Here is a 23,469-nt window from a genome sequence, read left to right as displayed (position 1 = left end):
AGTGAGATAAATACCCTATTAGATAACTATAAAAGTATTTTCGCAAAGGACAAGTACGATGTGGGTAAAGTAAAGAATTACGAAGATTCCATAGACCTACAAGTAGATAAATATTGCTACAAACGACCGTATAGATGTTCGTTAGAAGATAAAGTGGAAACTGGAAAACAGGTAGCTCAATTATTGAAACGTAACTTAATTGAGGAATCCTGCAGCCCAGTCGCAGCACCATTCACATTGACTTATGGAAGAGATGAAGGAAAGAGGACTAGACTGTGTATCGATTCTAGAGATATAAATGAACTAATAGTACCCCAATCGCAACCCTTTCCCTTAATTGAGGATTTGATGGTTAAAACGATTGATTGCAAATTTTTGACAACGCTTGGCATAAACTCAGCTTTCTGGTCCATACCATTGTGAATTGGAGATCGTCAACAAACTGGATTTGTGACGCAAGAAGGTCATTATCAATGGACCTGCCTACCTTTTGAATTGAAAACGTCTCCGGCCATATTTCAAAGGATTTGAGTGAATATAATTCTAAAATACAACTTATCAAATTTCGTTATGAACTATATAGATGATTTAATGATTTTCTCAAGAACGTTCGACGAACATTTAGACCACTTAAAGAAATTACTATATGCAATTATGGAAGAAGGATTCCGTCTTAAACTGACAAAATGCAGATTCGTAGCTAACTCAGTCAAATATTTTGGTCACATCATTATGGAAGATACTATAACTCCCTTGAAAGATAATCTAAAATCTATAATAGACTTCCCGACACCACAAAATAGGAAACAAATATGACAATTCCTAGGCAAAGTCAATTTCTATGGAAAATATATTCCCAAGGTTTCAATACTGCTCGACCCTCCCCGCAACTTGCTGAGAAAGGATGTGAGATTCGATTGGTCTAATAATTGTGAAATTGCCTTCAGCAAAGTAAAAGAGTATTTGTGCTCGAAACCAATTCTGACCATCTATAACCATAAGGCTGAAACTTTTATCTGTACAGACGCGAGCATCAAAGGTATCGGAGCTATCTTGAAACAGACACAGAAAGATGGTACGCAAAAACCCGTAGCATACTTTCCAAAAAAATTAAGTGATTCACAAAAAGAGAAGAAAGCAATTTTCTTAGAAAGTCTACCTATTAAGGAGAGCTTAAAATTCTGGCAACATTCGCTAATTGGTAATACATTCCTTGTCTACACAGACCACAAACCATTAGAAAATTCAAATATGAAAAACAGAACAGATGATGAATTGGGTGACATGACATTATATCTATCGCAATACAATTTCAAAATTAAAGACAATCCCGAAAAGGAAAACACGGAAGCTGACTGCCTCAGCAGAAATCCGGTTTACGAACACTATGAAAATGAGAAAGACAGATAAAGAAGGGTTCATTTTATAAGCATAGAAGATATAAAAAACGACCAGAGGCACAACACATGTTGAAAAAACAATAAGTACCTTATTATGGAAAATAACATCTATTGCAAAAAAACAAAAAGGAAAGGAAAAAAATAGTCTTAAGTGAGAATTACAGTAAAATATTAATAAAGACAATCCACAAAAAATTCTGTCATATTGGGATTAATCAAATAGAAACAAAATAGAAACCATGTTATATAGCACCACATTTATCAAACATAAGAAAAATTTGCAAAAGTTGTGATATCAGTTGTAACGAGGCATTTTTGATGCCCGTTACAAGGGGCTCCTTGAACCCTGGGCGAAATCAAAAATTTAGAAATTTCCGAAATTGAGTCGCGAAGTTTTTGGAAAAGAGCGCCAGGACTAGAGTCACGCATCCGAAACTACGAGAGGGGACACTTTAGCGACCAGCGTAAGATATTTCAGTTTTTTTTTGTTTTTTTTATTTTTCGAGCTACAACGGCATCAGGCAAGAAGTCGACACCGAATTCGAGGAAAGTGCGAAGTGGCGGACTAGCGACAATTGCGAAGGAAGGATGTCGAGGCTGCGGAGGGGGAGCCGACGCAGATCCCCGCATCGCGGGAATCCAAGGTGGACGCGATTCCCGCTGGCGGCCGGCGCGCCGCAGCCTCTTCCCGTTCACCCCGCCAACAATTGACCAGTGAACTTGCGACGGACCGACTAGCGACGAGGGAGCACCACGCTCACCGCTAAGATGTCATGGAGCTGCGCGGAGGACGAGATTGCGAGCTAGCTTTAAGTTCTGCGCAGCGATGCTATCGAAGGTGCGCGTCGAGTTGCGCGATCGACAAAATCGATGACGGATCGATTATTGCGTATTCTTGGGGGTATGACGTCACGTGTGGGATGGCGTATCGAGATCCGTGTTGCGGCAGGTGGTAGGTTTTTGAAACCACTCTAGTTCTGGCGGTCGTGATTAGTAGTCACGTTTTGGGGGAGTTTCGCGAAGCAATGGAGTCGCCCAAAAATCGCGAAGGGAATGGAAAGGGGGTTGCAAGGATGTAGAAGGTAAGCGCTGCTTCTATCCCCGCGATTGAATTTCGAGCATAATTGTGAAAAGGCTTGCCGAGTAACGGATAGCCGTTTTGGATTTGCGTTGTAGAAAAGTACTCGAAATTCTTTTGCCGATTCTCTTGCTTGATGACCGTAGCCTGAGTACGCGAGTTAGAGTAAAGTAAATTTTGAGTTTCTGAAAAAGTTGAGTAGAGTCACGGGTTTCAGTTGAATCTTTCTCGTTAGTGAAATCAAGTATAGCCGAATTTCGCTGTACCGGGTCGAGCCGCGTTATCGTTTTTTTTTTGTGTCACCTCTCGAGTAGGTCGGGAAGTACCGAATTGGAGTGCTCGGATTAGCGGGTAACGTTTTGGAGGATTTTGAAAAGAATTAAGTTCGGATGCGTTGCGATTGCGTATAGTTTAGGTTACGTTTAGTTGCGCCTGCATTGAGTTCCGTACCCGTTATTTAAGATGAGGTAGTTTGAGTTGGGTTACTTTGAGCTTGTGTTTAGGTGAAGTTAAATGTAGTGGTGCTTGCGCTTAGTTAAGTTTACTTTTAATTAAGATAGTGTTTAGTCGAGGTTAGGCGATGTATAGTCGAAATTGCCGTAGCGTTGCGCAGCAGTTGAGACGAGAAGTTTGAGCATGGTGTTTCAAGTTGCGAGACCTGACGGCGCACCGTCGAATAATTAGTTTGAGTTTCGTTTTGAGCAGTAATCGCCATGGAGAACAAATGGCGAATTTGCAAATTGAGAACTGCGTATGTGGATTTTGTGATCGTCGAGGGACGTTTTAGTTAGGGAGCCGCGAGCTCATTAGAGCAAGAAATAGAGTAGGTTACGTGTAATTTTCTATTTAGTTTTAGACTCGCGATGAGCGATTTTTGAATTATACTTTTTTTTTGTTTTGTATCACCGCTATTGTGAAATATATGATTTTATTTTACTTTTGTTAAATAGCATGTATATTTCGAGTGTCTCTCTCTCTCTCCAAAAATTACCCCTTCCCTCTCCGCGGTACTGAGCTATCGAGCATATGCCCGAGGAATAGCGTATTAATGATTTCGAGGCGTGTTAATCACGCCAGGCGCCCAACAAAAACTTTGCGATATTGTTTTAGATCCAGGGTACATCGTGGACGCCAAATTATTGTGCACGCGGTAGGTTCTCGGTCATTTTCTCCGAGTGACCGAAGAGCGGGAAAAATCCACGTCACACAGTATAAAAAACAAGACAAGACTAAATGATAAATTTGGACCGATGTCACATCTAGGTCCAGCAGAAAGACCATTCCAAGTAATGTCCTTGGATATAATCGGTGGATTCGGTGGACAAAGATCGACTAAAAGATATCTACATCCACTAGTAGACCACTTTATGAGATGTGCTTATATCTTATGCTCGAAAAACCAACTGGCTCAAGACTTCATAAAGTTAATTGAAAAGATTCCGAAAGAAAATGCGATTGAGGTACTAGTCGCAGATCAATACCCAGCAATCAACTCAAAAGAATTCAAAAATCACCTTCAAGAGAGAAACATCGAATTAATTCTCACAGCGGTAGATGCCCCCTTTTCCAACGGACTAAACGAGAGCCTGAATCAAACCCTCGTAAATAGAATAAGATGTATGCTCAATAACGACTGTGAAAAGAAGGCTTGGTCGAAGATCGCAGAAGTATGTGTAAATGCTGTAACCAATATTTTTCATACAGTTGAGGGTGAAACGATACAACGATAATTGGTTACCCTACGGCGCAGTCACTAACCTGAATAATTAGATAGAGAGAGAGATACTAAGGGAGAAAGGTACGATTGTTGGGCGCCAGACGCACGTGCGTCAAAATAGATAATTAAAGAAAAAGACAAAGGTAAAGGTAAAGGTAATAGATAAAGGTAAGGTCAGGTTCTACGACGGTTTTGCACAGTTCGCTCAGAGAGACAAGATAATGGTAGAGGGGCGGAGTCGAATCCAATAGATAAAATAAGAAACAGGTGAAGCAGGAATAATGTCAAATATATTAAACAAGAGGCGATAAGTTTAATGACAAGCAAGTAGCTGAAGAGATTGAGTTACAATTACGATAAATGCGATAATTAACAATATTTACAGCCAGAGAAAGGTTAAGCGAGAGAGTTAACAAATAACGGAACGTTTTCCGAATAAGCGGGAAATATGCGCAAGCTCGCGATACTGAAGGTAACGATTAACACGGTTTTATGATAGATAGGCAGAACAGAAAAAGATATACTGTACTTAAATTAAGCGGTAAGCAAATAAATCATAAAATATGAGAAGCGATTATAAACACATGCGAAATACAACAATTGTAATAGTTATCACATTACCAGAATGATCAGAAATAGGCAGACAAGGAATTATGAATTACAAGGTAAATTCAAGCGACAGGTCAAATAGAAAATTAGCATAAAATATAGAGAATAACAGATAATACGTAGTCTCTAGTTTGCGGTAAGTGCGAGAGAAAAGGAGATAATATTCGGTACGATAGAAGGTAATTCAAGATACGGCAAACAATATTCAAGATAATTAATATGCAACGTACGGCAAACCAAATAGACTACGGACAACTACGATCAGCGATATTAGCGAAGAAAATAGTGAAAAAGATGTTATGCGATACGGCACAATACTCCAATGTCAAATGAACGATGAGCGGGACCGCGCAGCAATATAAGATCGCTCCCGCGGTACACTCACTAAGATACGATAATCAACGATAATAGGTAAAGAGACAGATAGAAACTAATCAGAGAAAATATAACAAAATAGCAAAGCTCAATAGCTAAGATAAAAATTGATCCTTTAACGGGACGCGCTGCTAGACAGCGATATTAGACATTCAAATAGTCCAGAAGAGAAAGATAATAAAATAAACAATAGTCACTACAATGCGTAAGTAATAATCAACCAGTCGCGAAGTTACTTGCAATAAGACAGAAAAAGGGACAAGATAAGAGATAAGAGAGAATAAGGTACGAGCCCAGGTGGCTCAAGCAGACCAACTGCAAGATAAAGAGAAAAGATACGAGCCCAATTGGCTCAAGCAGACCAACTGCAAGGTGAAGAGAGAAAGAGATAAAGGTAAAGGTACGATATATTGCAAGTAATCTCGTGGCTTTACAAAATAGAAAAGGAACCTCACTTACGTAAAAGAAGATATAACAGGTGCGAGAGAATGCGGTAAGGTAGCGATAAGACACAGAAGATTACGATAGCACGACTGTTAGTGTCAGTAACTGAACGTAGAGTGACGAGATGAGCGATGATCCTGATTTTCGTCGAGCTGCTGTCACGTGATTCTTCCTCAAATTTGCGGTATTTTAATTGGACCAGCAGGTCGCGTAGGCCTGGTCCATGGGTAGGCGGCGATAATCCCTCGCCGCTTGATTTTCTTTTCCCTCGACGACAGGTATCGAGGTATCGGGACGTCGGAAGGTTGTTAGAGATGTTTTCCTTCAGCTATGCGGTATCGTTGGTGAGAGGGGGGGTCGTACTGCTCATGTGTTGCGATATTGAGGTGTGCGGCAATATTACGTCACCGGTCCTTTGGACTTGCGATCGACTGTAACGCACTCCTTGCTTTACTGGTACTCCCCGTTGTAGCTATTTCGTCGGCGCTGCATCCCGGCCCTCGCTCATCGAAGCCCTTATGCCGGAACGATCTGGTGGTGATGGCCCTCAACCCGGATCCCCACACTAGATCCACCAGATCCACGTGGTCAGCATATCATTAGCCTATTCCACGCCGCAGTCCTTCGATAAGACGGTTCGTGAAGAGAAAACCGTCTTTTATTGGATAGTCAACGACTTAGTAGATGTTAGGGTCGGTTCAGCTCCAGGCTGATAAGTATCGTCGACGGGAGGCTTTGTTGTGTTTTTGACGCACAGCCCTGTACGCCGCCTGACGATGCATCCGAGCGGTAGAAGCATTCGTTCGTGGTTCGGCTCCTGGCCGATAAGTCTCAAATAGTTGGAGGTGCTGTTTGTGCGTCACGCACGACCCTGTTCGACAACTAGATAGGCATCCATTGGGAGTGGTTTCAGCGGTATTCGTTCGTCTGTAGTCGGTTGTGTTGATGTTGAGCTGGTACGTGACCCCTGTCAGGCAGTGTCCTGGTATCTTGACGTGAAGGTCTCGCGGATGGTTCTCGAAGAGCATTACAGAATTAGAAAATAGCATACAATTAGCTTAGTAAAGAGAAATCAACTTAAAGATAATTAGTCGTTCATTTTTGGAGTATTGGCCTCAGACGTGCTTTCGTTATTTTTAGCGATATCTGCACCTAGGGGAATGCGATAATTAAACAAAGTGACGGGGTACGAAATACCACGTCACAATGCATACAACAAAAAAGTTCATACCGTTACAGGATTCTCTCCTATATACCTGATGAATGGTGAGTACATGGACCTACTACCTCCGGAGTTGAAAATTATAAGCGACTGTTCTAAAAATTCTAAAAATCTAGAACAAGACCGAAAGATAGCACTGCTCAAATCAAAGAAATCACACGAATATAACAAAACTTTATTCGATAAAAACAGAATAAAGCATGATTTTCAAAAAGGGGATATGGTCTATGTAATAAATGGCAATAAACTAAATAGGAAAAAAATGGACGAAATAAGAATTGGCCCTTTCGAAATAGAAGAAAAAATTTCGGATTCAGTTTTTAAAATAAACACTGAAAGCGGTAAAAAATCTATGGGCTTATATCATGTCACGAAGCTTATTCCCATTGCAGAATAATTCCTGATACTCTAAGCTGAATTCACTTTTGAAGAGAATTGTGCACCTTAAGGGGGGGAGGTGTAAGCTTTGTGTACATGTACACACATACGCACCTTCAAGGATTAGACGTCTGGGAGGTGGCGACACCAGACGGACAAGAGAAGAAGCTGGGGAGAAAATAGAACAAGTTCGGATTGATAGATAAGGGAGGAGCATATACATTTAGTTGTTGATTCTTTTTTTTAGGTTAGTAACCCACGTGGTGCTTTCAATTCGTTTCATTATTAATTTTTTTGTTTTTGTTTCATCAAAATGAATTATGCTTTTTTTTAGACGAATCACGGTGTGTTATTGTTTTCATAACCCTTCGACATATTATACATATGTTCACATTTCTCTTTTTCTATCGCCCCATAGGTATACTGATGAGACAGAAATCAGTGCTGCACCTTAAAAAAAAATGTCTTCGTCATGTAACAGTAGGCTGAATCTTTATGTCTGTACATCAATCAGCTGTTTTTCGCTTATTTTTTAGTAGATCTTTACCTTCATCTTCTGTTTTTGAACTATTGTGATATGTTAATTCTAAGATGAGTTATTACCAGTTAAACATATTCGATTTTTATTCACAAAAAAATCAACTTTAAACTAATATGGAATGAAACTTTCGATTCTCAATCAATTCCACTCCTAATATTTTTCGATACTAAAGTTCTATCGCTCTGTAATATATGCAGAAATAAAAATACAGCGGCGCATTTCAATAGGATGATTTTTTAATTCGTTCGGCGCATGATTTTTCAAGGTAATACCATGATATCAATGTGCTTCTGCTATTATGTAAGACAACGCAGATTCTTTAATATCAAAACTGCATATACATTTGAATTTTTGCTAAAAGAAAAAAAAATGTGAACCTCGTAACTAGTTAAATACATGAGTACACCTTTCTTCGATCATTATTAATCAAAGCTATCAGGTTATTGTGTGTGCGTGCGTGATGGCAAAGCTGCCGTATTTACAATGATTTTATTCTGATTAGATGTTTTAAGTGTTCACAATACAGCCATATATATTTGAAATTCGTCGCGAGAAGACACATTTTGGACTAGTGTGTGAAGCTTGTCGACATGTGCACACCTGAGATGTCTTTATGATGAAACATCTCTTTACATATACCAGGTTCGATTCCTGGCTTCATCGTTAATTTTTCAACTCACCTGAAAATTTCGAAATTGGACTCTTCTCTAATACAGCCATAGTTGGAAAAAATTCACGAAAATCGAAGCATGTTGTCAACGTGCTGGAGATCACTCCATTGAAAACTGTAAGAGTTCAGAAGTTAAGTGCATCGTCTGCGTAAAAACCAATGAAACTCCTGAATATAACGTGATATTAATCAGAGGGTAGACGACACTGAAAAGTATGCATCTCTAAGTTGTTATTACGGAAAACTATAATCTACAAAAATTTTCCCTTTCGTATCATCACTCGGACCAGTCCCTTATACCACAGTTGGTACAAAAGAAAGTTAAAATACCCAAAGAGTCTTTGCCACATTTATAACTTTCATAACAACCAAGAGTGTGATGCAGTCGTTTCTGTGAAGAATTTCAGTTGCATCCAACAACCTGGCCCCTTATAAGGCTGCAACTAATCCGAAAATAAAAATATTTTTCATGTCAATATTGAACGAACTGCAACCTTGTAATTTAGTGATCGTAAAAGCTTCACCCAATTAACACAGACACGCACTGACTATAATTTGGTTGCGCTTATCCTGAGCATACCGTGGAATCTTGCAGACCACGCTCAGATCTCGCCAACCTTTGGCAGACTATGAGCAGATCGAGTGTGGACGAAAATTTTCAAACGCACGCAGGTTCAACTTTCTTGAATTAAAGTATGTTGACCTCTGGACCTTTTTTTCACATTTTATCGCTGGTAATCCTCGGCATATGATAATTATCAAAAGATCTAAATATAACACAGAAAAAAGCACAAAAAATCAATTCAGTGGAGAAACGAAAATTCAGAACCAATCCTTGTCCGTCACAGAAAAAAATAAAAGCCGTCAAACATTGATTCTGAAGAGAGGACATACCTTCCCAGAGTGTGTTCTTGACTCCTCTCAATGGCCAGTTGGACGCTGCGTTGAGATTGAAGCCGGCTGCTGGGCCACCGTTGTCAGTTGAGAAAACTATGATACTATTGTGCAACATGCCGCGTTGACGGAGCGCCTCAACCACAATGCCCACAGAATCATCAAGTTTGCTCAGCATCGCTGATATATTGGAAAAAAAAGAAACAATTCATAATACGTATCCATAAGCGGGGCAAAATACTTGTACGATAATTTGGCTTCGAGTTGTGAGACTCCAGCCGCGTGCACTTTCGTGACTTGAACATTAGGCACTAATTTCTTTAGGCAATAATAATGGTTGAACAAAGAAAAAATGCGAAGGGCAGCACAGGCCTTTTTGGGACGCTGAAAATAAGCCATTGGTTGTCCAAATATCTTAGACTTGGTAAAAAAATGTAGGTAATAAAGCGGTACGACTAATCAAATAATTATACTATATGATTAAAAATGAATATTCGTTTATTCTGGAAGTAAGTTGGATACTGTTGCGGGATCGCAGCAGGCTCCTCGTCATCGGCGACATCTCGGGCAGAGGTGTGAGAGCGGGGACCCGCGGGCGGCAGTCGATGCCTGACTGGCGAACATGTAAGAGTGTGATGTGACAAACAATAAAGATATACTTAAGCTTTCATAAAACGGTCTGAAGTGTAATCAGTTATCCTGACCTCTGCTCGAAACTTCCCGAATTTTTGGAGTTATGGTGTTTGGCGTTCAGAAATGAGCATAATTTGAGATGTTTCTGGGAGAGGCGAGTATGCGGGATAATCACACTTTTGCTATTGCATTGTTATACATAAAGAGAATCGATAAACCTCCTCCGCCAAATGGTTAAATTAAAATGAATAATAATACACCTCTACTGTCTGATGGTTACCACATACATACAAGTGTAAATGATTAACGGAGATATAAATTTGAAAACTGGTGATTTCGAAAAATTAACGACGGAGCCAGGAATCGAACCTGGTATCTAGAGATGCTTGACCGGAGCCTTACTCCACCAGACCACCTAGCCGTCCTGACTCTGTTGTCGTTAATTCCTCTCATCACCAGTAAGTTCAAATTTGTTTTCTTGTGCTTTGTATGTGTGTAAATAATTAACTTTCGATATCGGATCGTTATTATGAGGATGATTAATAATGAACCTTGTAATACGGCATTCTGACACACGTGTTAATGATCTCTGATTCCCTTCATTTCGCGCAATAAATGTCCAATGTCAACGAACGGCGATTCTCTCACAACAAGGTCAGTCATAAATAATAGTTTCTTGACCTCAGGAATTTTGAAATAAATATTTTTCTTGGAAATGAAGGGCAGTAACGACAACCAAAAAATTGTTTACGCTTCGGCTCGGGTGGGGGCCCTACTCTGAACGATTATATATTACCAGAACCATCTCTCACGAGAAAAGAATATTAGGTAATAGGAGTAAATTACTTAAAATTAATCTTTTACAGAGAATTATGAGATAAACAAGATGCAACTTGTGCCGATATAATTGAAAGAAAATCACCTAGTAATAGCGTGCGGATTTTCAAATTTGATGAACAAAACGATAAAAACAATAATTAGAACTAAAATTAAAACCAAAGTACGCTAAAAAACCAATGTTAATTTGAAAAAAAAGAACGATACGAAACTCCCACGCATTCATCTTAGTTTTTAAATTGATTTAGACACCCAACCGAAATTTACAACACAGATCGATTTTAGAACTTGCTGATCCTCCAGCGTGCAAACGGAAAGAGAACGAAATCAGCAAGTAGTAAGAAAGATAAAATGAGACAACGGGTTAAATAGTGTAACGTAGCATTTTCAATGCGCGTTCCAAACGGCTCCCCGAACCCTAGATGGAACTCGAAATTAGGGATCCCACGGATCAGACCGCGAATCCTTTCAAAAAAAGAGCGGCAGGACAAAAGTCACGCATCCGATACTCCGAGGGGGGGGGCAATTTTCGGTTTGGCAAAGACGATTTTCAGGATTTTTGTTTATTTTTTTTTTTGGTTTAGAGTACATGCGGCATCATATTCGGGATCGGCGGCACATTCGAACGACGTTACAGAATTGCAGTCGCGACGGACCGCGACGATAGGAGGGCCTCGCGCGAGGCTACGGAGAAAGCGACAACGTAGAACTCTGCCGCGATGGAACCCAAGGCGGACGAGATTCCCGTTGGTGGCCGGCGAGCCGTAGCCTCCCCCTCACCACACTGACGTCAGGCAACCTCGCGAAGTCGTCACTACGCCACTGTCGAACTACGGGATACCGGAGACTGGACAATCAATCAGCACCCCGCGACAGCGGGAGTCAACGATAACGATAAGTTAGGCTATAAGAATTTCGTAACGAAAACGCCAATTAGAACGCGGGAAATTCGACAACGGATAGCGCCTATGTTCAAGGCATGTTCGAATTGCGGCCACGATTTGCGGAGCTCGACAATTGAGTCGTGGCGACAGTTAGAGGTGATTGAGTTTCGAAAAAGCAAAGAAAAGTTACCGAATTCTGAGTGTCATGGCCGAAACGGGAGTAGGCGAATTTTTGGTGTGGCTGCGGAGCGGTAAGCGCTTTTAATTCCTTGCGGACGCATTTCGAGTGCCATGTAGATCAGCGCACCGGTCGACGGTTGGCCAATTCTTTTTTGACTCAGAGCAGTACTCGAAATTTGTTTGCCGATCTCCTGGTTGATGGCCGTAGCCTGAGTTTTCGCGATAACGCGTAGAGTCAATTTGGTTCCTATATAGTCTCGCGTAGAGTCACGGTTTCGAGTTGAGTCATTTTCGGTTTGAAAGTGAGTGTAGCCAAATTCTGCTGCACGGGGCCCCGTCGAGTCTGCGTCTGTAAAAAGTGTCACTTCTCGTGTAGGTCGAGCATCATCTTGCGTAGACGCTCGGATTAGCGGGACGGGTTGCAAACTTTTCGGGAATGGCGACTACGACTGGAGCTCGGATGTGTAATAATACGCTATAAATAAGCACGAAAAAAAAGCTTCCTAGATTTATTAATTTGGTCGCGGTTAGCGCGTCGAGTCACATTCTTTTGGTTTTAGTTTATGAATTATTGTTTATTAGTAAGGTGGCGATTAGCGCACGTAGGCATAAGAAATTTTCTAGATTTATTAACGATCGCGGTTAGCGCGTCGATTATGATCAGGGTTTAGTTTTTGTCTAGCGGTTTATTGTTAAGTGGCGATTAGCGCCGTAGTTAGTAGAGGCCGGTCGCGGCTAGCACGTCGAGTAAAATTTTGTCTTTAGTTTTGAATTATTGTTTACTTTTCAGACAGCGACTAGCGCGAGTAGGCATAAGAAGTCGTTCAGATATAGTCACGTTTTCTTTCTTCCTTTCTAGTTTATTATTTTCTTTTGGTTAGTTAACCTAAGTATTTGAGTACGGATCGCGAATTACGCGTTCGCAATTATTATTTTTTTGTTTTATAAATTTTGAATCGCAACGAGTGACGTTTGAATAATTATTGTTTTTGCATTTTTTTTTTTTTTTGTTTGCATCACCGTTGACCAAGAATATATTAGTGGATTCTATCATTGCTCTGTAAAATAACGTGTTGGTATTACGTATCTCGCTCTCTCCCGGTACCTAAAAATTACCCCTTCCCTCTCCGCGGTACTGAGCTACCGAGCATATTGTCGCGGCATAGCGCATCAACGACTTCAAGGCGTGTTTATCACGCCAGGCGCCCAACAAATCGTCGCGATATTGTTTTTAGATCCAGGATACCGCGCGGACGCCGATTCATTGCGCACGCGGTAAGTTCTGGGTCATTTGCTCTGAGTGACCAAGGTGCAGGAAAAATAATATAATATAGAATACGTATAGAATAATAATAATATGATAAGAAGATAAGTTCAAAAGCAAGCTCAGTCGATAATTACAAGTTATGGTTGATGTATCAGAGGCGTGTAAATAGCACTGAGATATTCGAAATCTTGTCTTAGATTGATAGCATTGGGATGTGCAACAATGTTGCATATTTACAACAATAACCCTTTGTAATAAAAGGGCTCTACATCTAAAATACTGGTTCGATCAAAGTTGAAGGCATGATCAACGTCAATCGAGTGTCTAGTTAGAGCTGTATAATTATCTTCATGCTCAGGAATGTTTCGTTTATGCTCATTGATTCTCGTATGTAACTGCCTACTTTTTTGTCCTATATATGACATATTACAATGTTTACACGGAATTTTATACCCGACGCAAGAACGCTTATCCAAGCGTAGCAGACCTTTGTCGGAATAAAACAGAGAAGATCGATCATGTCCATTTTTTCCGACAAATTGAATATTGTATTTTGAAAAAATTCTATCTGGAGACTCGAAAAGACCAGCAACATACGGTATCGAAACAATTATTTTGAGATTAATAGGTGCAACTACTACTTCGTTATTATTGTTGGAAACACTGACAGACAGAATCGATCTGTATTTCTCATGTATATGTTTGTTAAGCAGGACCGATGGATAATCATTCTTGCGTAGTACATGATTGATCGAGAAAAGGTTTTTATTACGAAATTCGATACTAGATAATCTAATCGCTCTATCTACCAAGCAATTGATCGTTCCAATCTTATATGATCTGGGATGGTGAGAAAGAAAATTTAAGTACCTCTGTGAGTAGTATAGCAAGGCGGGTTCTACACGCAGATTCCTGTTACCGACACTAACCGACCAAGCCGACCAGTCCGCCTATACATTCTCCCCAGACTCAAACCCTTTTCCGCTCCGTGCAGCCCAGACGCAAACCGTTTTCCGCGATGACGTCACAGTCTGCCGTACCGAAGGTCAAAACCGTGCAACCTTACCGACAGTTGTATCGATCGAGGGTCAAAATCGTGCTGTCTTATCGACAATCTTACCGACCGAAGGTCTGTAGTGCTCGCCTGCCAACGGTAGAGGGCGTAGTGGGGGCGAGAACTTTTTTACCGTCCCGCATTCTTCTCCCACGATAGGACTGCTGATGTGTCACATGAACCACTCCGAATTCCTTTCCCGGGGTAGGACTGCTGATGTGTGACGTCAACCACCTCACATTTCTTCCCACGTTATCAACCACGTGACATTCCAAAATTATTGGTTCCGAGAATTGTTTTTCACTTACTGGGATATCGGTTTGATATTCAAGGTCGACCGATAGCCGCGGTACATTCAGATCCATGGATCCGCGGTGTTGGGTTACTATCGCTCTGGGAATGCCAAAAGGTGCGCGCGCATACACAAACATACGTACAGCTGCCCTATAAAAAGGACGCTCATAACTGCAAACGATCATTAAGTCACAACTTGTCAAGTATACGTGAGGAAAAAGCTCAAGATGGAATCCGCGAAGTGTTTGAGATTGATCGATGTTATGGAAACGGCGTTCAAGATTTTATCTGAAAAATCGTCGCCGGCAGAAATTGCAAAATGGATTCGATTCGGAACCCAAAATATCAGGCTTTTGAATAAAATCTTACGCAACAACGCCTCAACGATCGGGGAGAAGACAAGAATTTTGACCACAATCGGAATTCTGAAATCGTTGACAGTAAAATTTGAACAATTTCAGAAAGTGGGTGACGGATTACGAAGCCGACAAAGAAGCGATCGAGTACGGTGGGAAGATTTGGAATCAGCTTTCGAGCGGAGAATTCGAACTGGATCCATCGTCAATTTGAAGCATAAAGATGTGGAGAGATTTCTAGAAGACGCAAAGGTACTAGCTGTGACGAGACTAAAAAACGCTCTGAAGAAAGACAGGAGCTTGAAAGCCAACATTATCCTGTCTTGTGAATTTGAAGTTAGAAAAGATGATCGCACGGTGGAAGAGATCAAATTTTTTAATACAAGAAATGAAATCATCCTCCAGGCAACGGATATCAACGAATGGTTCATCGAAAACGCGACGGAGCGTTTGTTGAAAAAGGTGCAAGATTTCCAGGAAAAGGATTCAGGCTGGTCGCTGACTGAAATAATCAATTTGACTGTGAATATCAACAAGTACGTGCCACTACGAGGCGTTGTCTTCACGTACACCCCGTTACCTAAGCATATCAGTGACAAGAAGGCTGTAGTCAACATCAGAAACAACGACTCTTACTGCTTTCTTTGGTCGGTCACCGCAGCTCTGTTCCCAGCCGACAACAACCATCCTAACGCGACCAGTTCGTACCCGCATTTCAGCTCAGTGCTATGGTATGATGGTATAAATTTTCCTATATCTCTAGACAAAAACACCATTTCAAAATTTGAGAAGCTTAACGGCCTTTCAATTAACGTTTATGGTATGGACTAAGGTGATCGGAAAAAAAGTGAAATAGTACCGATTCACCAGAGTCAGAATGAGTCTAATAAACCTGTAATTCATCTTTTGGCGATCGAAACTGAAATCACTGACGATGACGATGATGATGTCGATATGGAAAATTATGAAAAAAATAGAATCTTCCATTTTACTTGTGTTCGGAATCTGTCTCGATTAACGAGTTCTCAAATTTATAAACATAAACGTCTTACTTGGGTATGTGATAGGTGTCCATCACACTTTCAATCTGAAGAGTGTTTAACAAAGCACAATGTAGATTGCATGAATTTACAAAACCAAAGTTATTCTACCTACAGATGAAGAAAAAATATTGAAATTCAAAAATTTCAAGCATAAAGAAACCGTTCCATTCTGCATTTACGCGGATCTCGAATGTTTACTGGAACCTACGCTCAAAAAGATGGGTACAAGAACAATTTATCAGAAGCATCTTCCGTATAGTATAGCTTACTATCTGCATTGCGCGTTTGACGATTCTCTTTCAAAATTCAAAATTAATCGTGGAGAGACTTGCGTTCAATGGTTTGTGAATGAGTTAGCGGAATTGGCACATTCGTTGGAAGTTTATTTCAAAACTGTTGTACCGATGGAACCGCTCAATTTCAATCAAATCAACTAATTTCATTTAACAACAGTGCGTCACATTTGTGAAAAACCGTTTACACTCACAGACGTGAAACATCGCGATCACTGCCATTTCACGGGAAAGTACCGTAGTGCTGCTCACCGAGGTTGCAATCTAAATTACCAAAATTCGCACACTATCCCAGTGATATTCCACAATCTGTCGGGTTACGATTCACATTTTCTGATCAAAGCACTGGCTACATCGTTCGAGGGCACAATTGAGCTTCTACCCGTAAACAAAGAAAAGTACATTTCTTTTACAAAATATGTCGAGGGGACAGATATAAAGTTTAGATTCGTAGATTCGTACCGCTTCATGCCTAGTAGTCTTGAGAAATTAGCAACGTATCTCGGTGATGATCAGAAATCAATCACACGAAAATTTTATCGTAGCTCAGATAAATTTCAGTTATTGACCAGAAAAGAAGTGTTCCCGTACGAATACATAGACAGTTGGGAGAAGCTCGAGGACAGACGGTTACCATCCAAACAACAATTTTACTCAAAATTAAATGATCAGGATATATCAGACGACGACCATGCACATGGATGTAAAGTTTGGCAAACTTTTAACGTTCAAACTTTGGGAGAGTATTCGGACTTCTATTTACAGACGGACGTGTTTTTACTGGCTGACGTTTTTCAAAATTTTCGACAGAATTGTTGGACGACGTACAAACTGGACCCGTTACATTACTACACAGCGCCCGGTCTGTCGTTTGATGCAATGTTAAAATGTACGGGCATCGAACTCGAGGTTCTCACCGACATAGACATGGTTATGTTTATCGAGAAGGGTATTCGTGGTGGTGTATCACAGTATTCGAACAGATACGCAAAGGCCAACAATAGATATATGGGAGAGGAATTCGATCCTGAGGTCGAAGAATCTTATCTCATGTACTTTGACGTTAATAATTTGTACGGTGCTGCTATGAGCTTTGCTCTGCCATACAGTTCCTTCGAATGGTTATCAGACTTCGGACAATGCGACGTTCTTAACATCTCGGACGATGCGGAGTTTGGTTACATACTGGAGGTGGATTTGGAATATCCTGAGGAACTGCATGAAATTCATAAGGATTTACCACTGTGTCCGGAGCACTATATACCTCCGATCTCGAATAGTAAGCAACCGAAATTGACGCCCACGCTACTTTCCAAAAAAAAACTACGTTGTTCACTATAGGGTTTTGAAACAATGCTTACAATTAGGCTTAAAATTACTCAAAATACACAGAGTTCTCAAATTCAGACAAACCCCGTCGCTCAAAGAATACATAGATTTGAATACCGATTTGCGCAAAAACTCTCACAACGAATTCGAGAAAAATTTTTACAAACTGATGAACAACGCAGTTTTTGGCAAAACAATGGAAAACGTTAGGAAGTATAGAGATGTCAGACTGATCACGAAATGGGATGGAAGATACGGTGTTAGAGCTACCATAGCCAAACCCAATTTTCACAGCTGCACCGTTTTCGACAAAGATATAATTACACGGGTCAACACAAAATTTTACCTAGACTTTAAAGTATTAAATTTCGATTCTTTAGTTCGTAATTAGACGAAAAAAAAATATATTTCATGAAAAAGTTTGCTTTTGTATTTAGGAGACCGATTTAACGATATTTTTCAAAATCTGTGGTTTTAATTATCAATTAAAGATGAAACCATTTAAATAAACATTTACATTATTTCAATTAAGTTTTAACAAAAATAGTTAAGTTTTAACAAAATAAGTAACAAAAAAAAAGAAAATAATTTAAAAGTGCACGCTCTCACTTTTTCTTTTATGTTCGTAAGTACTTTCTCTTAACAAACCCCAAATATACTCTCCTATCATGTTTTCATTGTATTGGCCTTGATAAAGTTGTTCAAAGCTCAAAATGTCCTGACGAAAACGTTCTCCTTGCTCTTCTGAATACGCTCCCATGTTGTTTTCAAATTTATCTAAATGAGCATGCAGCATATGTACTTTTAATGACATCCTGCAGCCCATGTCCTTAAAATTTTTTGGCATATCCCAAGTAGCTTTTTATAGTTTTCAGCTTTGTTATTTCCCAAAAATCCAGAAACGACTACTTTGAAACTGTTCCAGCTCGCTTTTTCATCGGCGAAAATCTATCTGATTTGCGGACCAACAAGAACCCCAGCTTTAACCTTCGCTTTTGATAGCTTCGGAAAAAATTTTCGCAAGTATTCAAAAGCTTCTGACGTTTAATCCAGCTTTTTCACAAATTGTTTCATCAACCCCAACTTAATGTGCAGAGGCGGCATTACCACTTTTTCCGCTTCAACAATCGGCTCAAATTTTACATTTTGTTTTCCAACACAAAGTTCTGTGTGAATGAGTATTTTTACTATAACTATTACAAAAGCAAACTTTATACCAAAAAATGATATTTTATTTTCGTTTTTGTTCATAATTAACCAGAAGATCATAAAATAAACTTTAGGACGGAGAACAACATTTTTTTGTAGAGCCGTGTTATCGTTGAAATGAGTAAGATGAAAGTCAAGTTGAATAAACCGTTGTATGCAGGTTTCTCCATCATAGATCTGGCTAAAACATATATCTACGATTTTCATTACAATTACATGTAGCAGAAATTCGGCAACCGAGCAAAATTAATGTATACGGATACCGACAGTTTGATTTACAATTTTACCGTCCCCGACATATACGAACGCATGAAGGAGGACTTGCACAAGTTCGATACGTCTGATTATCTGCTTGACAACGTTTACGGAATACCTCGAGCAAACAAAAAAGTTCTCGGCTTGATGAAAGATGAGAATAATGGAAAAATAATGCTGGAATTTGTAGGGTTACGAGCTAAGTTGTACGCATTCCGAGTCTTGGGAGATGAGAAAGACAATAAACGTGCCAAAGGTGTCAACGGATCAGCGTTGAGAAAAGTAACTTTCAACAATTATTTGGAATGTGTTTTGAACCGTGAAAATCTATCCTCAAATCAGCATTTGATATTGAGTCGAAAGCACGAGGTATACACCGTAGAACAGCAGAAAGTAGCACTGAGCTGGAATGACGACAAGCGGATCGTGTTTCAAAATACAACCGACACGCTTCCGTGGGGCTACAAGCCTACACCTTAGCTTTGTAATTTATAACTGTACCATGTCTGTCGCTTGTCTAAAAAATAAAGACGCATACTTGTTGTGTGTCGGATATAAAATAAAGAGGGACATACGTTTTTACAAAAAAATTCATTTATTAAAATGTTACATATCCGATTCGTTTATCCAACTGTTGCGTGTATTGTCAAAACCTAACCATTTAACGTATATTTTTTTTCCGCGCTTCTTGAGCACCTTCTCCACCAGATAGATATCCGGATGTTTAACCTTGAGGAGCTCTTGTTCGTAGAAACCACAAGCGATGGGTTGATCTCGGTAGTCTTTGAGCTTGTACGTCACAGGATGAGTATTTTCCACTCGACTTATCGTGAATATTTCAGTCGTCCAGTTGGAAGTGTAACCTTTCTCGAAGATATTTTTGAATTTGCTGATTCGAACTTTGTCGCCAGATTTGAATTTTGCCGATACGGTAGGTATCGCTCGAAGCCCTCCGTACGCCTGACGTAATAACAGCCTCTCGTTTGCAACGGTGACATCCGATGGTTTCATTCTTATGGTTCGGTGTTTGGTGTTGTTGTAAGCCGAAACCAAATCAGATAAGATATCGAGCCACTTGAAGCTTCCTTGCATGCTGAACCGTGTCCACATTTTACCTTTCACCGTGCGATTGAAACGTTCACAGATCGAAGCCTTCAAATTACTGTACGTGGAGTAAAGTTTGATTCCGTAGCGTGTCATAAGCGATTCGAATTTCGAGTTGTAAAATTCCGTTCCTCTGTCGACGTGGAAATTTTTCTGCACCCGTCCTTGGACAAGCACAGATTCCATTGCCTTCGTAACATCATCTCCAGGCTTGCTCTTTATCGGTATAGCCCACGCATACTTTGAAAAGATATCAATGACTGTAAGCATGTACTTGTAGCCTTTGTTTTGTCCAGCGTACGACGTCATATCAACAAGATCCGCCTGCCAGGTCTCGTCGATGCCGCGCACGTCTACGCGTCGACGCGGGTAATTCCGGCGTGCAGGTTTATGCAGTTCCGTCACCAGTGCTTGCTTTTTCTCGTTCATATTCCAACGCTATTAGTCTGGTGTCCAATTTGGAAATGATTTCCGCGTTTCGAATCGACAAGTCTCTGCCTGTTTTAGAGTCTGTGTAGAAGGTATCCAAGGCTTTCTCCGTGGTGATCTCCAAAGCTTTGATCATTTGATCGAGGTTGTCGATTTGTTTTTGTAGCACGCTGAATTTTCGTCTCAAGGTTTTTGAAGTTACAGCATTGTTCGGCTCTGCGGGATCCGCGACGTTGCACAGTCTCTTGTTCCGTATATCGTAATGCCCATCCGCTGTTATCTGAAACCCGACACCCGGAGGACCGCGAGTGCTCGCGGTCGTGTTTTTATTCAGCTGACGTCCAAACACGTCGACGCTCATCTCTGTAATGAATTCAAAAATGACGGGAGCTGCTTAATAAATGATTCCTGCTTCGCGTAGCTCTTCGATAATGGAGATTATTTCGTTATTGTGACTCGGATTTTCCGCTGCCTGAGATGCCAGGAGTGATCGAAGACGCTCCACGAACTCGTTTGGATCATCCCAGAAGACTTATTCCGTTTCAACACCTTGTCGAGTGATCATAGTTTGCGGAAGTAGACCTTCACCCTTTCGGCGAGGTGATGGGTGATAATCCATTAATTCGGCAGTGACATTTCTAAACTTGTAACTGTTATCGTTTCGAATAGCCCCATCAGATGAGTAATACTTCTTATGCGCGTTCGTTGCGAGGATTATGTTTTCAACATTTCCCCGATCTCCGGCGCTCACAAAAGAACCGTCAGGCTTCTTTTCGAACAAAAGTTCCAGCTAACCCTACGTTTTCGGGTAACGCGTGTCGCCAATACGAACGTAGTCACTCTCAAAAGATATCAACGAATCACCAATCATTAGTCCGTTTGAGAGGTTGCGTACACCGTACACGTTGTCCAATTCGCCTTTTGTCTTCGCATCTCTCATCAGTGCAAAATACTCGTCCTCGATTTTCTCGACCGGTGTTTCTACGATTGTTTCATCCCCCGCCGAAGCAAAGTAATCGTCCATTTCCGAGACGGTTTCATTTTTCGTTTCATTTTTCATCTGCTTTATTTCTTCTTTAATTTCTTCCACCTCTTGTTCGACAGGTTTGGTATCTTTTGTAACATTCACCAGTTCTTGCAACGGAGTCACTACTGGTTTGAAAACGTCACTCAATTTCTGAGTCGTAGATTCCCTGCCCGACTTTAGCAATCTGTGTTTTCGACGGATCGCAGGACTTGCTTGAGCGATCCGATGTAAGACATCTTTTTGCTTCGAAATTTCAGAGCTCTGCATGTTGACGGAACTGAGTCTGCAACGCTACTGCGTCTCTCGCTCGAAAACGTTGGATTTTGTTTCCTTTCCAGGCTAACAAAAGAATCGAATCCCCTCCTGTATCGTCCTTCGTTGAGCTCACTGTCTTTGTCGATCACTAAAAACCCGTACTTCTCACCGTTCCATCATGCGGAGCACACACTTTTAAACTCTGTGTAAGACATATCGGTGTTTACATTGTCGTTGTATACGTGTCTCAGGTTCATATCGTCTTGTTCGAACAACACGAGTAAGTTTACGTTGTCGCGCACGAGATGTTTGGGAATACGCGCGTACGTCTGACAGAGATAGAAACAGTCAACGTCGTGATGTCTACCCATGCAAAAGTAGGCTCGAACATTGTCCTGCTTCTCGCATGCTACATCGTCAAATATGATTATTGAGTTGGGCCGTGCTTCTTCCGGTGGAATTACTTGCTCACGCTCGGTAAACGCAAAATACCCCGTATTCTCCACATGGTCTAGCAATTGCTTCAACAATTGATATTTAGGATGGTTGAGAGATTTCGAGTGGATGTAGATATTTTCAAATCTGAATCCATTGGGATGGGTTATAAGTGTGAGCAACGCGTTAGTTTTACCACAATTCGACGGTCCACAGAATATCGCACGTACACTATTCGGGAGTAATTCACCGTGTCGTTTGTGCCTTTTGACATTTTGCTCCGAAAGTTTGTCAAAATTCATCACGGGAAGCTTGGTAGGTTGTTTCTCAAACCGCATCTCGGACATGACTGATCGGATTTGCTATAAATATCCCGTTTTAAAGCACTTTTCTCTAGTCAACGCACGAACATGATCGCGTACAGAGGTAAACGAAGCAGCAGCAGGCGGCAACATCGTGGCAAGGGTCTGGTGAATAAAATCATCAACAAACTTCCGATCGAGTTGCATGTTCCCGGTTACCAATACTGCGGTCCTGGTACGAAGTTGATGAAAAGACTCGCGAGAGGCGATTCCGGTATCAATCCTCTCGATGCAGCGTGTAAGGAACACGATATAGCGTATTTGAAAAATCGTGAAAACCTTGAAGTTGAAAACGAGGCTAATAAAGTGTTGACTGAGAAAGCTTGGAAACGGGTTCTCGCAAAGGACGCAAATTTGGGTGAGAAGGCAGCCGCTTGGGCAATAGCTAATACAATGAAAGTAAAATGAAAACTCGGAATGGGAATGCGAAAGTCAAAAAATGTGACCTAGAAAAACATTATAAATGCTGCGAAACGTTCTATGGTTCCAAGCAACGATGCAAAATTAGCTATCGAATCCGCGCTGAAGGGAGCTGAGAACGCCGTTAAAAAAGCGGGTTGTAAATGTAAAGTGCGAACACCTCGCGTCCTACCGGTACCTTCAAAAGTCGGTGGTTTTCTACCGTTTCTGATTCCTATTTTTGCCGGTCTCAGCGCTACGGGTGCGTTAGCCGGTGGTGCGGCAGGTATAGCAAAAGCTGTGAACGATGCGAGCGCGGCTAAACGAGAATTGGAGGAAAGCAAACGACACAACAAAACTATGAAAGCTATCGCGTTGGGCAAAGGGCTTCATATGAAACCGTACAAAACAGGTCTTGGTCTCCATCTTTCAAAAAACTAGATGCGATGCTACCACGTCGAGCGTTGACTGATTGGGACTTGTTGAAATATGCGAA

The 23,469-nt window shown here is 40.8% G+C and overlaps 1 protein-coding gene across 1 annotated transcript in view; it reads right to left on the bottom strand.

Moving 5' to 3' along the window:
* Positions 1-23,469, bottom strand: part of LOC124220168 (arylsulfatase B) — a 557,318-nt gene that overhangs the window by 353,595 nt on the left and 180,254 nt on the right. The window contains exon 5 of the mRNA XM_046628671.2: positions 9,329-9,508. Within this exon, the coding sequence (XP_046484627.1) occupies positions 9,329-9,508 (180 nt within the window). The remainder of the gene's footprint in view (positions 1-9,328; positions 9,509-23,469) is intronic.

This window comes from Neodiprion pinetum, chromosome 1, assembly GCF_021155775.2.
Source record: "Neodiprion pinetum isolate iyNeoPine1 chromosome 1, iyNeoPine1.2, whole genome shotgun sequence".
In the NCBI taxonomy this organism is placed as follows: Eukaryota; Metazoa; Arthropoda; class Insecta; order Hymenoptera; family Diprionidae; genus Neodiprion; species Neodiprion pinetum.
Note: the sequence above shows the minus strand (reverse complement) of the source record. Positions and strands in the feature narration are given on the sequence as shown.